This window comes from Notolepis coatsorum (assembly GCF_963971535.1).
Source record: "Notolepis coatsorum genome assembly, chromosome: 6".
Classification (NCBI taxonomy): Eukaryota; Metazoa; Chordata; class Actinopteri; order Aulopiformes; family Paralepididae; genus Notolepis; species Notolepis coatsorum.
Window position 1 is genome coordinate 3,642,184 of NC_140170.1, and position 14,669 is coordinate 3,656,852.

Consider the following 14,669-nt stretch of genomic DNA (forward strand, 5'->3'; position numbering starts at 1 on the left):
AAGAAGCCGGTGAGTTTCACCTTTGACCCCCCCCCCCCCATCATCATCATCATCATCATCATCATCATCATCAGCCATCGTCAGTGTTAAGTGTGGATTGTAGCATCTTTATACCTGTATCACTGTACATATCTATGTCTGTACATATTCCTTACCTACTCTTACTAGTTACACTGCTGGCCAGTATGACTTACCTGTATCACTGTACATATTAATACTCTGTACATACATCTGATTTATATATTTTATACCCAGTTTAATCACCTGTACATTGTATATTAATATCACACTTTATTGTTACATTTGCACTCTGGTTGGATGCCAGACTTGTTGCCGTTGTACTGTACTTGTGCTGCATGATGACAACACATCTGAATCTAGTCTAATCTAATTTTGCTCCTCCGCTTTCCTGAAGTTGTTATGACATGAATAGTTGTAATATGTTTTGAGGATCACACTAATGCTCCTCTCTTTGCGTCTCCCTCCTTCCCCCCCCCCCCCCCCCTCCCTCCCCAGATCGGCTCTCTGCACCACGGACTGGGATGTGTAAGTACAGTATGAGTCGCTGAGGCTCTACTGATCTAATGCTCTGTTGGCCTCCTCCTGCTGTAAAGGCTTTAGTGCTGTTCTCCTGTTCCAGGAAACCTTTCTTCAGGAACACATGTATACACAAGTCGAGAATTGTGTAAAGTTATATTTTAGGCCAGACTGTCGGAGGTGTGGACTTATATTATATTAACTTAATACGCTATAATTGAATATACATCTGAATCTGAATCTGATCTGTTAACATTTAATACACTACTAACTATCACTCTGTTAATTAACATGTAATATACTACTAACTATTACATTTGTAAAGAATGCATTAACTTCTGACTTGCTTGAGCGAGTCTTGACTTGAGACTTATTAACTTGGGACTTGAGTGTAAAGACACTGCCAGGGCGACAGTGAGGTAGAGTGGTCATCTGGTAATCAGAAGGTTCCCGGGTTTGATTCCCGCTCCTCCCTGGCAGCGTGTCGAAGTGTCCTTGAGCAAGACACTTAACCCCTAACTACCATTTAACACACGTTCTGAGTGTTAAACCATGTTGTGTCTGTGTGCAGGTGCTGGATGTGTGTTAACAGGGTTCGCACAAGGTCCTTGAAGTGCTTAAAGTGCTTGATTTTTTACAAATAAAAGTCAAGGCCTTGAATTCCTCGAGAACAGCACATTTTTTAACAAGGTGCTTAAAAGTAATTGAAATTCAAATCAACCCTTCGCATTGAATGTTTTTGTTCATCCATGATCAAATAGTTCTGAATCTTTTTTGTTGTTTTAATCAAATCTGACGAGTCACTGTCTTGCGCGCTCCAACTGCTTTTCCTCATTTTCTTCGCGTGTGATGCTCTACAGTAGCTTGTTCTAGCTGCAGGCCAAGAAGATGCTTTAAAAAAACAGCATTTAAAAGTGAATTGTATCCTTCGAGTGACATCCTTGAAAATGAAAAATTGTGCTTGGAAAAGTACTTAAAAGTCCTTGAATTTCATTTTTGCAATGTCTGTGGGAACCCTCATTTAATTTAATTTGTATTTATTCGTACATGGAATTATTACAGTCCAACAGTACATATTTATATGCTCCACTAAATGCCATGGCCGAAAGGAACAGGAAGAAGACAATTCTTGCCCCTACACACATACAGGTGCAGCTCAATAAATTAGAATATCGTGGACAAGTCTATATATTTAGCTGTATTGATGCAGTCATTTGTGCAAAAGGAGCCCCAACCAAGTACTGAGTGAACATACATGAACATACTTTTCAGAAGGCCGACATTTCTATTTACAAAATAAAATACATCTATTTAAAAAAATGTATTGGTGATACAGAAGTTTGGGCTTTCATGAGCTGTAAGACATAATCATTCAAATTAAACAAATAAAGGCTTGAAATATTTCACTTTGTGTGTAATGAATCTATAATCTACGAGAGTTTCACTTTTTGAATTGAATTACTGAAATAAAATAACTTTTCCACGATATTCTAATTTATCGAGCTGCACCTGTACAGTACACCGATAGACTAATTGCAATGTTTACCAAACCAAACAGAATGTACATACTTATTTTGCAGAAATGGAAACATCAGCACAATTAAATTAACATAAATAAATACATTTTGTGTATCTATCGGTTAAATTGCATATTTAGGTTAATTCATTTACACACACACACACACACACACACACACACACACACACACACACACACACACACACACACACACACACACACACACACACACACACATTTATCTATATATTTATATAATGTATTATTCTATATTATACTTCTATATACGATATAATTGTATTCTTTTTTTATTTTATTATAATATAACTAAATCATACTATTTATACTACACTATATTGGTATACAGTATTAACCCTGTGTTGAACACGGTTGTGTGTGTGTGCAGGTGCTGTCGCTGCCCCACCGCAGGCTGGTGTGTTACTGCAGGCTGTTCGAGGTGCCGGACCCCAACAAGCCCCAGAAGCTGGGTCTGCACCAGCGGGAGATCTTCCTGTTCAACGACCTGCTGGTGGTGAGAGCCTGCACAGTGCTCCGATTAGCCATCCATAGGGCGGCTGGGTAGCGCAGCGGACTAAGCGTCTGCCTACCACCGCAGAGACTCTGGTATCGAATCCAGCTGTCAGCGGTACCTCCGGCTTGGTCGGTCGGCCATACTAACACAATTGGCAGTGTTAGCGGGTGGGAAGCCGGTGGGGTGTGTGTCCTGGTCGTTGTAAACAGTGACTCCTACTGGTCGGTCGGGGCGCCTGTTCAGCAGGGAAGGGATCTGGGGGAGGCAGTGTGAGCCTCCCACGCGTTACGCTCCCCCAGTGAGAGTCCTCGCTGTCAGGTGAAAAGAAGCGGCTGGCTGACTCCACATGTATCGGAGGAGACATGTGATAGTCTTCAACCCTCCCTAGGCCGGAAAGTGGGGGGGAAATGCGCGCAACGACCAGGAAGGGAATTGGCATAACGACAAAATTGGGATGGGAGAAAAATACGGAAAAAAGGGGGAGAAAAAATAGATTATCCATGAGGAACAATGTTTTGGGTTTTCAGAGGAACAAATGTTTTAAAATCTTAGAGATAGAGTTTTGTGTTAATTTATTAACCCTTTCACTACCACACTACAGACGGTTAATCGTCTGTAGTGTGGTAGTGAAAGGGTTAACCTACCGTATTGTTGCAGTGAAAGGGTTAACCCTTTGGTGGTGTGGTAGTGAAAGGGTTAAACACAGTAGAGGTTGAGCACTTTCACTCTTCAAATTCAAAAACGTTCAAAACTAATTCATCGGCTGTCCAAAAACAGTAAACATTTAGTTAATATAGGGTTCTTCAAATGTCAGTGTGTGTATGACTGAATCACATTCCTAAATCTAATATGTTGACGTTTAGTTTTACAGATTCAAACCCAAACCTTCAAGGTAAATGTTGTTCAAAGTTAACCTGCCAACCCTACTTTGTGAAAAACCTCACTGTGAAATATTTAATGTTCCCTTTTCCTACAGGTCACCAAGATCTTCCAGAAGAAGAAGAACTCTGTGACGTACAGCTTCCGCCAGTCCTTCTCTCTGCACGGCATGCAGGTGATCCTGTTCGAGAACCAGTGTAAGTTCAGATGTCTGTCTGCCTGTCTGTCTATCCATCTGTCTGTCTGTCTGCCTGCCTGTCTGTCTGTCTGTCTGTCTGTCTGTCTGTCTGTCTGTCTGTCTGTCTGTCTGTCTGTCTGTCTGTCTGTCTGTCTGTCTGTCTGTCTGTCTGTCTGTCTGTCTGCCTGCCTGCCTGCCTGCCTGCCTGCCTGTCTGTCTGTCTGTCTGTCTGTCTGTCTGCCTGCCTGCCTGCCTGCCTGTCTGTCTGTCTGTCTGTCTGTCTGCCTGCCTGCCTGTCTGTCTGTCTCTCTCTTTCTCTCTCTCTCTCTCTCTCTCTCTCTCTCTCTCTCTCTCTCTCTCTCTCTCTCTCTCTCTCTCTCTCTCTCTCTCTCTCTCTTCTCTCTCTCTCTTCTCTCTCTCTCTCTCTCTCTCTCTCTCTCTCTCTCTCTCTCTCTCTCTCTCTCTGTCTCTCTGTCTCTCTGTCTCTGTCTGTCTCTCTGTCTCTCTGTCTCTGCCCGGTAGCAAAAACATAACTTGTTCGAAAGGACAAGTAACATTAAATACTGTGACGCCTCCCCCCTCAGATTATCCTAACGGAGTTCGCCTGACGTCAGCTGTGCCAGGAGCCGACATCAAAGTCCTCATCAACTTCAACGCCCCCAACCCTCAGGACCGCAAGAAGTTCACGGACGACCTGCGGGAGTCCATCGCCGAGGTCCAGGAGATGGAGAAGTACCGTATTGAGTGTGAGCAACACTATGCACCACGTCCACTGCTGCCCGGCGACAGGAGGCAGGGTTCGCACAAGGTCCTTGAAGTGCTTAAAGTGCTTGATTTTTTTTACCAAAAAAAAGTCAAGGCCTGGAATTCCTTGAAAACAGCCCATTTTTAAAATCAACCATTCGCATTGAAAGTTTTGTTCATCCATGATAAAATTGTTCTGAATCGAGAAATATAATTTTTTTTATTTAAAGTGTAACTAATTGTCGTTAATTGGTTTTAAGCCATAAATATTGGATCCGATTAATTTTGTTCTATTAAAAACTGCATTTAAAAGTGAATTGTATCCTTTTAAATGCCCTTTTAACAGCGCCAGCTATTAGTTAGGGCCCGCTGTAGCTAGGCCGCGCTTTAAACGATGGGACTGAGTCACCTTGTTTGTAGAGCTATAACTATATTCTATATTATAGCTATGGATACAATACTATGGCCCATTTGACATCACCTATCTATCGTTCAATATGTGAAAAAGAATAAATTTTTCCATCCATACGTTCCCGTGTTATACCGTGGTGAATATAAGTATCGTTATAGCGTGGTCTAGGGTAATTCATGAAATGCTGAGTTATAGCCCTATACGTCAATTCCACTATAGACGTTGCCATTTCTTGCCTGTATACGCTATTATCCCGAAATCAAATCTATATCATAGGTATTATGGTCCATCATGAATGCATGAAAAGGGGGGGTGGGGGGTCGTTTCTGATTATTTGATTGTCAGTAACGGCATTCGCATTGAACACTAAAAACGCTTATCAGCCCGATCGGTATAAAAGCATTGCAGGATCAAGCTAAAATTAACGTCAGATCGTTCTTACCTGTGATCGGGAGTATTCCAAAAATAATTTTCCAATTGTTTGATCGCCATCTGTTACATAATCCACCACAACATAGGGATCGGGGATATTTGATGCGCTTCAATGGAACCGGCAGAACGGCTGCCCTCGACCCGACAAGGAAACATGAAACCGGAGACGTTTGGCCATTACATAGGCCAAGATACAAGGTTACAAAGGGTGCTTGATACCGCCGTCTAGCGGGATGCGGCCGGTATTGCTGTTTGGCGACCTCAGACTCATTCCCTATGTAACACAGAGGTCCGTGGATGAATAATGAATACAAATATCGAATAAAGGGCGGCCGGGTGGCGCAGCGGACTAAGCGTCTGCCCACCACCACAGAGACAGTGGGATCGAATCCAGCTGTGGTGCTTCCGGGTTGGCCGACTGTCCATACTAACACAATTGGCAGTGTTAGAGGGTGGGAAACCCGGCGAGGGTGGGTCCTGGTCGTTGTAAACAGCCACTCCTACAGTTCGGTCGAGGCGCCTGCACAGCGAGGGAAAGACCTGGGGGAGGTAGTGTGACCTTCCACACGTTACACTCCCCCAGTGAGAGTCCGCGCTGCCAAGTGAAAAGAAGCGTTGGGCTGGCTACACACACATGTGTCGGAGGAAGCATGTGATAGTCTCCGCCCTCCCGGACCGACGGTAGGGGGTAGAGTGCGCAACGACCAGGAGGGGGGTTGGGAATTGGCATAACGACTAACATTGGGATGGGAGAAAAATGGAAAAAGGAAGGAGGAAAAAGATAATTCAAAAAAAATGTATCGAATAAAGGAATAAACGACCAAAACCCGAGAAGAGTCGGTCTCCATTGGCCAGCAGCGCGGGTGAGTCATCTAGTATGATATATCTATGGTCTGAACTAGGGTCGATATTGGCCTTTTTACCGATATCCGATATACCGATATTGTCCAACTCTTAATTTCCGATACCGATATCAACCGATACCGATATATGCAGGGCCCCCCCCCCCCCCCCCCCCCCCCCAAAACAGAATAATTTCAGGTATTTAACATTACATATCTCTTGTCGTGGAATTAACACAACATTATGCATACTTTTGACAATAAATTAAATAAGAAATTGTTCTTACTTGCTTGCCTGGGTAAATAAAGCTTAACCTCTTCCACCCGACGGGACCGGTCCCGGTCCCGAAATGACATCTGGTCATAAATCAATATTTTACAGACTGTTCTATAAAACTAAATTATTATTATAAATTTTTTTTTAACCGATACCGATATTTTCCGATATTACATTTTAATGCCAATATCGGCCGATAATATGGGCCATCCCTAGTCATCCCTCCTGTGTGTGTCCCCCCCTGTGCAGCGGAGCTGGAGAAGCAGAAGGGCGTGGTGCGTCCCAGCAGCATGTCCCAGAGCTCCGGCCTGAAGAAGGAGGGGGGGGGGGGAACGGCACCCTGGGCCGCGTCAGCCTGGACGACAGCTACGCCACCGGGGAGGGCCTCAAGAGGAGCGCCCTCAGCAGCTCCCTGCGCGACCTCTCGGACGCAGGTGAGGTCAGAGGTCACACAGCAGCCGCCGCAGCGCTAATCCCCCCCGGCGTCTCTCCAAATATAGAAGGTCTTTAGAAGACTCCTTTAGCCGCCGTCATCCTCTCGCTGGGCAAAGTAGATTGTAGAGGCGTAGGTCTGAGCTGGATGCTGGCATGACACCATACTCACTTTTCCTCTTGAGATTAACCCTTTCACTACCACGCTATACAGAAGGTTAACCTTTCACTACCACGAGGGTTAACCTGTAGTGTGGTAGTGAAAGGGTTAACCTTATGTAGTGTGGTTGTGGAAGGGTTAACCCTTTGTTGTGTGGCAGTGAAAGGGTTAACCTTCTGTATTGTCGGCATGAAAGGGTTAACCCTTTGGTAGTGTGGCAGTAAAAGGGTTAACCGTCTGTAGTGTGGCAGTGAAAGGGTTAACCCTTTGGTAGTGTGGCAGTGAAAGGGTTAAGTGTGGCAGTGAAAGGGTTAACCTGCTGTAGTGTGGCAGTGAAAGGGTTAACCTTCTGTAGTGTGGCAGTGAAAACCTTCTTTAGTGTGGCAGTGAAATGGTTAACATTCTGTAGTGTGGCAGTGAAAGGGTTAACCTGCTGTAGTGTGGCAGTGAAAACCGTCTGTAGTGTGGCAGTGAAAGGGTTAACCTTCTGTAGTGTGGTAGTGAAAGGGTTAACCTTCTGCAGTGTGGCAGTGAAAGGGTTAACCGGCTGTTGTGTGGCAGTGAAAGGGTTAACCTTCTGTGTATTGTCGCAGTGAAAGGGTTAACCGTTTGGTAGTGAGGCAGTGAAAGGGCAGTGAACGCTGAGAAGGAATTGAGGTTGTGTCGTGGATCCGGGTGTGTAGCCTCTGGAGTCGCCCCCATGCTGCACCACCAGGCCTCTGGAGTCGACTGTCTGTATTTAATTACATTTTATTTTATTTCAAACCTTTATTTCAACTCGTAAGACACATTTACAGCGATGACAAGCTCACAAAACAAGACACAGTTTATCAGCGATTTCATACATAATAGACACAATAAATGAGAATAAACAATAAAAACAGACGGTTGCAATAATAAAAAACGATATATAAAAAAAGAAAAGACAGTTACAAGTCGACACACAGTGGTCGGAGATCCTACTTTTAAATGCAGCAAGAGAAGGAAGAACCTTCAGAGTCGGTCGGAGGGCATTCCAGGTGCTGGAGGCATCGAGGGAAAAAGGTGTTTCACTGTTTTAATTAGTAGAGAAACTATTGACCAGCTGTTAGCTTCCAATGTCGTCGCACTTCTGTCGTCGTAGTAACAGACTTTTGGTTCAGATTCTGGGAATACGTCCAGACATTTTTATCACCGTTCACCATTAGGAATTCATCAGTTTCAGCTCGATCTCCTTTCGATTTTTTTAAATCATGGATCTTTATTAGCCTCCACTCAGTGTCATTGGTCATGTGACCATTATGTGGCAGTGTGGTGTACCAATAAATAAAATAAGATAAGGTAAGATATTCCTTTATTGATCCCCTTGGGGAAATTCAGGCATCATAGCAGCATGGGGGAGGGGGGGGGTACAGGTAGTAAAAACAACACAAGCAGTGTAAACAAATAAGTCAATAGGCAATCAAATGTTATCTGAATACAAAAATATGAGGACAAATAAACAATATAATATAGTGCAATGTAAACAATATAATTAACTCGGAATATAAAAATATGAGAAATATAAAGATATTTAAATATATATATAAACAAGCTACTAGAGGAAGCAGGTTGACTTTGGCTCCGGGAAAGATTATGACCTGTGACTGCTGCCGTTACCTGCTTGATTGAGATCCAGATTGAGATCTTTCTCACATTTCAAGGCTGTTACCTTCACACAAGCCTTCTGCCTCTGTGAATGTTGTTGTTGTTGTTGTTGTTGTTGTTGTTGTTGTTGTTGTTGTTGTTGTTGATGGAGAGGTTTTCTGCCAGCTGAGTCTCTGTAGACATGTAGCACAGTAGCTTCCTGGTTAGTGATGGTAGCTAGTAGCTCGTAGCTCATAGCTCGTAGCTTGTAGCTCGTAGCTAGTAGCTCGTAGCTAGTAGCTCGTAGCTCGTAGCTCGTAGCTCGTAGCTCGTAGCTAGTAGCTTGTAGCTCGTAGCTTGTAGTTCGTAGCTTGTAGCTCGTAGCTCGTAGCTCGTAGCTTGTAGCTCGTAGCTCGTAGCTTGTAGCTTGTAGTTCGTAGCTCGTAGCTTGTAGCTTGTAGCTCGTAGCTCGTAGCTCGTAGCTTGTAGCTCGTAGCTCGTAGCTTGTAGCTCGTAGCTCGTAGCATTGACCTGGCTCTCCCCTTCCCTCCTGTTCCTGGCTGCTCTCTTGAGGCTTCATGTTGTTGTCTAGCTAAGCTGTGTGCTGCCCCAGTCTAGTTTACGTAACTGTACTATAGCCTTTAGTTTAGTCTGTAGTCTGTATATAGACCGCAGCAGTGACCACGCCCCCCTCTGGTTCAAAATGACTTGAATTGAACAGTTAGCGCCGCGGCTCAGGGAATGCCTGTGACCCCCACTGTAACAGTGATGTCACCTGGTGTAAATAAATACCTCTTCTGCTGCTAAAAGTAATTTCAGAGTGAAATTACGAAAAGTAAGAAAGTTAAAAGTAAATTTAGTTTTTTTATATAAAATTGTATCCACCATTTCCATCACTGTCTCTCCGCTTCCCTTTGTTTCCTGCTGAGTGGGCGGCTCTGTCAGCACCCTTAACCCTTTCACTACCACACTACAGGAAAGGGTTAACCTTCTGTAGTGTGGCAGTGAAAGGGTTCCAAGCTTTGTCAGTTCAGATAGATAGTTAGATAGATAGTAAAGAAAATGTACTAAAAACCTTTAAATTGTTTACTTATATATATATATATAACAGGGGGATATATTCACCCCTTCATCTGTGCAGCCGCTGTTGGTTGTGGCTGGAGAAACCAGACTACTGACACGTGTGAAAAGTTAATTAGTAGAGAATTAATTGAACAGCTGTTAGCTACCAATGTCGTCGCACTTCTGTCGTCGTAGTAACAACACTACTGATCGTGTGAAAAGTTACATGTGTCATTTCGTTTTTGGTTTTATAAATAGTTTTGAGCAGGATTAGCGATTCCCAGAAAGTTGCGAGCTGATTGAGTGCCTTTTGCAGCAGCAGAAAGATGAGAAAGTCTGTTACTGAACCAGCGGGGGGCAGTGTTTCACACATATAACTCCTGCGACCTGAGCACCGCCGCTGTGTGTAAACCAGTCTCTAAACCAGTCTGTGTTGTCATGTTGCATGTTCTGGGCAGGCAAGCGTGGCCGGCGTAGCAGTGCAGGATCACTAGACAGCAATATGGAAGTAAGTAGGAAGAATCTGAACGCTGAGCTGTTCTGTCTCTCCTCACTCTCTGTTGATGTTCTGCACAAATATTATCTCCTATTTATTTATGTATTGTTTTTACTTGCACTTTTTTTTTGCTTTGTAGTTTAAGTTTTCTTTGAGTTTTTGGTGTTTTCTGTGTCCTCCTGGCCACTGCATGCGTGTCTTTTACTGGTGTCTGTTGGGTCTGAAGGGGGAACGGTCTCGACACTGTTCATCTCCACAGCATGACTGATACAGCACCTCACTCTCCAGGGCGCGTCTAGTTTTTTACCAACGGATTTCCAGTTCCGCGTTCTGCGATCTGATTGGCCACTGACGTTTCTGGTCATGTGACATGTGCGCCCAATCGCGTGACGCGCCCATTTCCGTCTCGAACATCCTGCAAACTACCTAACGCCTAGTTTATCCCCACTGGTTAAGCTTAGGCGACTCTTTCGAAGTTGGTTAAGGTTAGAGTTTGGAATCAGGGCTGGTGTTCTATCGCCATGCTCTAAGACAAACTCTAACCTTAACCAACTTCGAAAGAGTGCCTAAGCTTAACCGGTGATAGAAACGGGCGTCACACGATTGGCGCGACCAGAAACATCAGTGGCCAATCAGATTGCAGAACGCGAACGCGGAACTGGAAATCCGTTGGTAAAAGTAATCAGGCCTCCAGGACATTTTCTAGCCTCCTTTTCTTTGTTTCCCCCCTATAGACCTCTATAGACCTCTCACGTGGTCATGTCCAGTGGTGCAGTGGTGATTTTTATCTCTGGTTGCACTGTGTTTTAACGACGTCACGTGCACGCGCATAAATGTTCCCTCGCGAATAGAGACCATGCCTAATTGCCTCTAGGAATGGAATGTAACACGTTTCATTCACAGGTTTTGTGTTGAATGGTCCAACTGTAGTATTTGAACACACCTGACGACCTGAGCTATTGTTATGCAAAGTAGCCAGGTGGGTCAGAGTCGAGTGGAACGCATTCTTGCGTGCTCCTGCGTGCTCCCGCTCAAATACCTGGTGGAACGGCGTGCAACCACGTCACATGACCACTGCATCATTCGTGTCATTATGACATCGTCATCACCCCCAACACACCGCCTGTTTACCATTTACCAGTAACTGTGTCCTTGATTGCTGCCTGTGGGGTTTTTATGGAAACATTGCGTTTCATCAAAAGATGTTATGTTTTCTTATTAACGCTCCGCTGGTGACGTCAGGTGACCAGCAACACTAAGCTTGTTCTGGCAGAGCGATCTTTCTGCCACTTCAAATTATAATTCCCCTGGCTTTATCAGAGAGAGAAATTAATGTCCGATATTATCGGCCGATATTGGCATTAAAATGTGATATCGGAAATGATCGGTATCTGTTTTAAAAAAATATATAATAATAATTTTGTTATTTTTTTTACATTTATTTAACCTTTATTTACCCAGGCAAGCAAGTAAGAACAAATTCAGATTTTATTTATTGTCAAAAGTATGCATAATGTTGTGTTAATTCCACGACAAGAGATATGTAATGTTAATTACCTGAAATTATTCCGTTTTTTGGAGGGGGGCCCTGCATATATCGGTATCGGTTGATATTGGTATCGGACGTTAAGAGTTGGACAATATCGGTATATCGGTATCGGTAAAAAAGCCAATATCGAACATCCCTAATTAGAAGGCTTTGTTCACGGGACCACAGGCTGCATGAACCACAGACGAATCTAAGCACCATCTATTAACACTTTCAGCGCCAGCCATTACCCTTATCCCTGTAGCTAATGCGCCAGCTTTCCATAGCCTATTTTCACTGTGCGTCACTATGTTTGGAGAGCTATAGCTATATTCTATATTATAGCTATGGAGACAATACTATGGTCATTTGACAGTCACTTTCTCCCGTCGAACATGCAAAAAAGAGATCATATTTTCATGTATACGTTTGCGCGTTATCCTGTGGTGAATATTGTATAGTTTAGGAGTGATCTGGCCTCATTCCTGAATAGCTGAGTTATAGGGCGCAAATTTTACTAAAGTCGTTGGCGTTTCTCGCCTGGACTATTTCCAGATGAAATGTATATAATAGGTATTATGTTTCACGTTTTTTTATGCTCTGATCGTTTTGAACACCACAGACGCTGATCAGCTGGATCTATATGAAATCATTGTAGGATCAAGGTGGAATTGACGTCAGATAGTCCTCACCTTTGATCGGGGTTATTCCAAAAAGAATATTCCAATTGTCTGATCGCGATTTCCAGTATTGATGTCCATCTGGTCCACGACATAATCCGGCACAACACGTGCATCGAGTGTCCTGGACGCGTTCCAATGTGATCGAGTGAACCTCTAGGCTCGCCTGGACCAAAATTCTCCAGCCGGAGGGGTTTAAATGTGACACAGGGTCTGGAACAGGGTTTCAAAGGGTGGGCGATACTGCCACCTAGCAGGATCTGGCCGGTACTGCACTCTCGGGGTCCCAGTATGCCTTTTAACGGTAACATAGAGGTCTGTGACACTGAATAGAATATTAAAATCGGAAAAAAAGGAAAAACGAGCGCCCCAACCGTATCTATGTGACCTGTGACTTCACCTGTGACTTGACCTGTGACCTCCATGTGACCTGACCTGTCCCTTCTCCTCCGCAGGGCTCCATTAGCAGTCCTCACATGCGCAGGAGAGCGCCCCCCAGCAGAGACTGCCCCTCCCGCCACAGCAGCGGCCCCTCCCTCCCCAACCCCTCCCTCCTGGGCTCCCTGTTCGGCCCCAAGCGGGTGAAGTCCCCCGGGCCCCCCCCCTCCCAGGGGCAGCAGCAGCACCCCACCCTCATCTCCCACACCCCCCACCCCACCAACCTGCACCACACGGCCCAGTCGGGGGAGACGACGCACCACGCCCAGTTCTGCCACATGGGCCAGAACCCCCCGCCCTACCACCACCACCACCACTACCACCCGCCCTCCCACATACAGCACCCGCCCCACCAGTACCACCCTCCCCCCGCCTCCTCCTCCTCCTCCCACGGCCCCCCGCAGCAGCAGCAGCACCCGCCTCACTCCTCCCACTCCTCTCACGCCCACGGGGGGGGGCACCCTCCTGCTCCTCCTCCTGCTCACTCTCAGCACGGCGGCGGCCCCCCCCACCACCACGGGCCCCCCCCGCCGACCCCCTCCCCGGCGCCCCCCGGTGGCGGCAGCGGCAAGGCCAAGCACAGCGGCATCAGCACCGTGGTGTGAGGAGAGGCGGGGAGGAGCGCCCCCCGGAGGCTCCCAGAGGGAGGACGAGCGATGGGCCTCACCCCCCCCCCCGGGCCGCAGGGTCGCGCTGTCTGCGCTGGTCTGCTCCTCCTCCAGAGTCCGGGCCGGGCCCCGTGCTTCCTCCACTAGATTCAACACTGACTCCGCCCTCCAGGGCTGCTCCTGGTGGTAGATTCAACACTCACTAACTCCACCCTCGAGGCGTCAGAGGAGCGGTTTCAAAGGGGACAGGGAAAGAGCATGCACAAAGACCATGGCTACTGTTTTCTCTGCTGCTCCTGGTGGTAGATTCAACACTAACTCCGCCCCTCCAGGGCTGCTCGTGGTGTTAGATTCAACACTAACTCCACCCTCCAGGGCTGCTCTGGCATCAGAGGAGTGGTTTGAAAGGGGACAGTGAAAGAGCATGCACAAAGAAGACCATGGCTACTGTTTTCTCTGACTCAAGTACCGGGCATCTTACCGACACCATCCAATATCTCGCTTACTAGTGTTTTGCAGAAGAGGAAACTAGTACTAGTGACCTCAAACGTTAAAAGTCTACAATGTGTGATTTTATCTAGTTGCAAAAGGTGGTTTGGGTTTTGAAAAAGCGGCTTGACGGACGAGCGGAGTGGCCAATAGGAAGAGAGCTGCTGGCGTTAAGACGTAGGTGTTCCCGGTATCTAATGTAGCGGTAGCTCACACAGTAGTACACTGTGATTTCTCTCTTTAGCAGTCATACACGTGCCAATTATCCAAGCATTTACTAATTTTAGTCACAAGATTTGCTTTGTGTATATCGTGCATATAGTATTTTGTAAGCTAACGATGATAATATTATCGGCTATTATTATTATTATTATTATTATTATTATTATTGTGATTGGAACAAATGGTCTAATGGCGTGGACTGAAAACCTCAGTATTATACTGTTATACGTAGACGACAATGTAGTTCCGCTCTTGAGAAAACCTATCGTAGCTTTTATTAGTCAGGCGGTGGAGTGAGGCGGAGTGTAATATGGTTGCCTTTCGGATTAGAACTCACTGTGGAGATTCTGCGACACTGGGTCGTCTCACCCGGTCCCGATCCTGGTCCCAGTCCCGGTCGTGGTGGAGGAAGAGCATTCACCCCCCAACGTCCAACAACAACCTTCAGTCCAACAACAACCTTCAGTCCAACAACATCCTTTTATTTTTTTAACTATTTTTTTAGAGTTGAAAAAAAAACACACACAATATGAAATACTATACATTATATACTGTAACAGGATGACGTTTGTTTTTCTTCAGATGATATTGAGCCTG

General features: G+C 45.5%; 1 protein-coding gene across 1 annotated transcript in view; it reads left to right on the forward strand.

The window, feature by feature from the left end:
- The window catches only part of iqsec1b (IQ motif and Sec7 domain ArfGEF 1b), a 39,344-nt gene extending 24,675 nt beyond the window's left edge, over nt 1-14,669 (forward strand). Inside the window, 8 exon segments of the mRNA XM_084317103.1 lie at nt 517-546; nt 2,463-2,588; nt 3,565-3,664; nt 4,230-4,391; nt 6,602-6,672; nt 6,675-6,786; nt 10,070-10,119; nt 12,771-14,669. Of these exon segments, the coding sequence (XP_084173229.1) occupies nt 517-546; nt 2,463-2,588; nt 3,565-3,664; nt 4,230-4,391; nt 6,602-6,672; nt 6,675-6,786; nt 10,070-10,119; nt 12,771-13,358 (1,239 nt within the window). The 3' untranslated portion in view covers nt 13,359-14,669.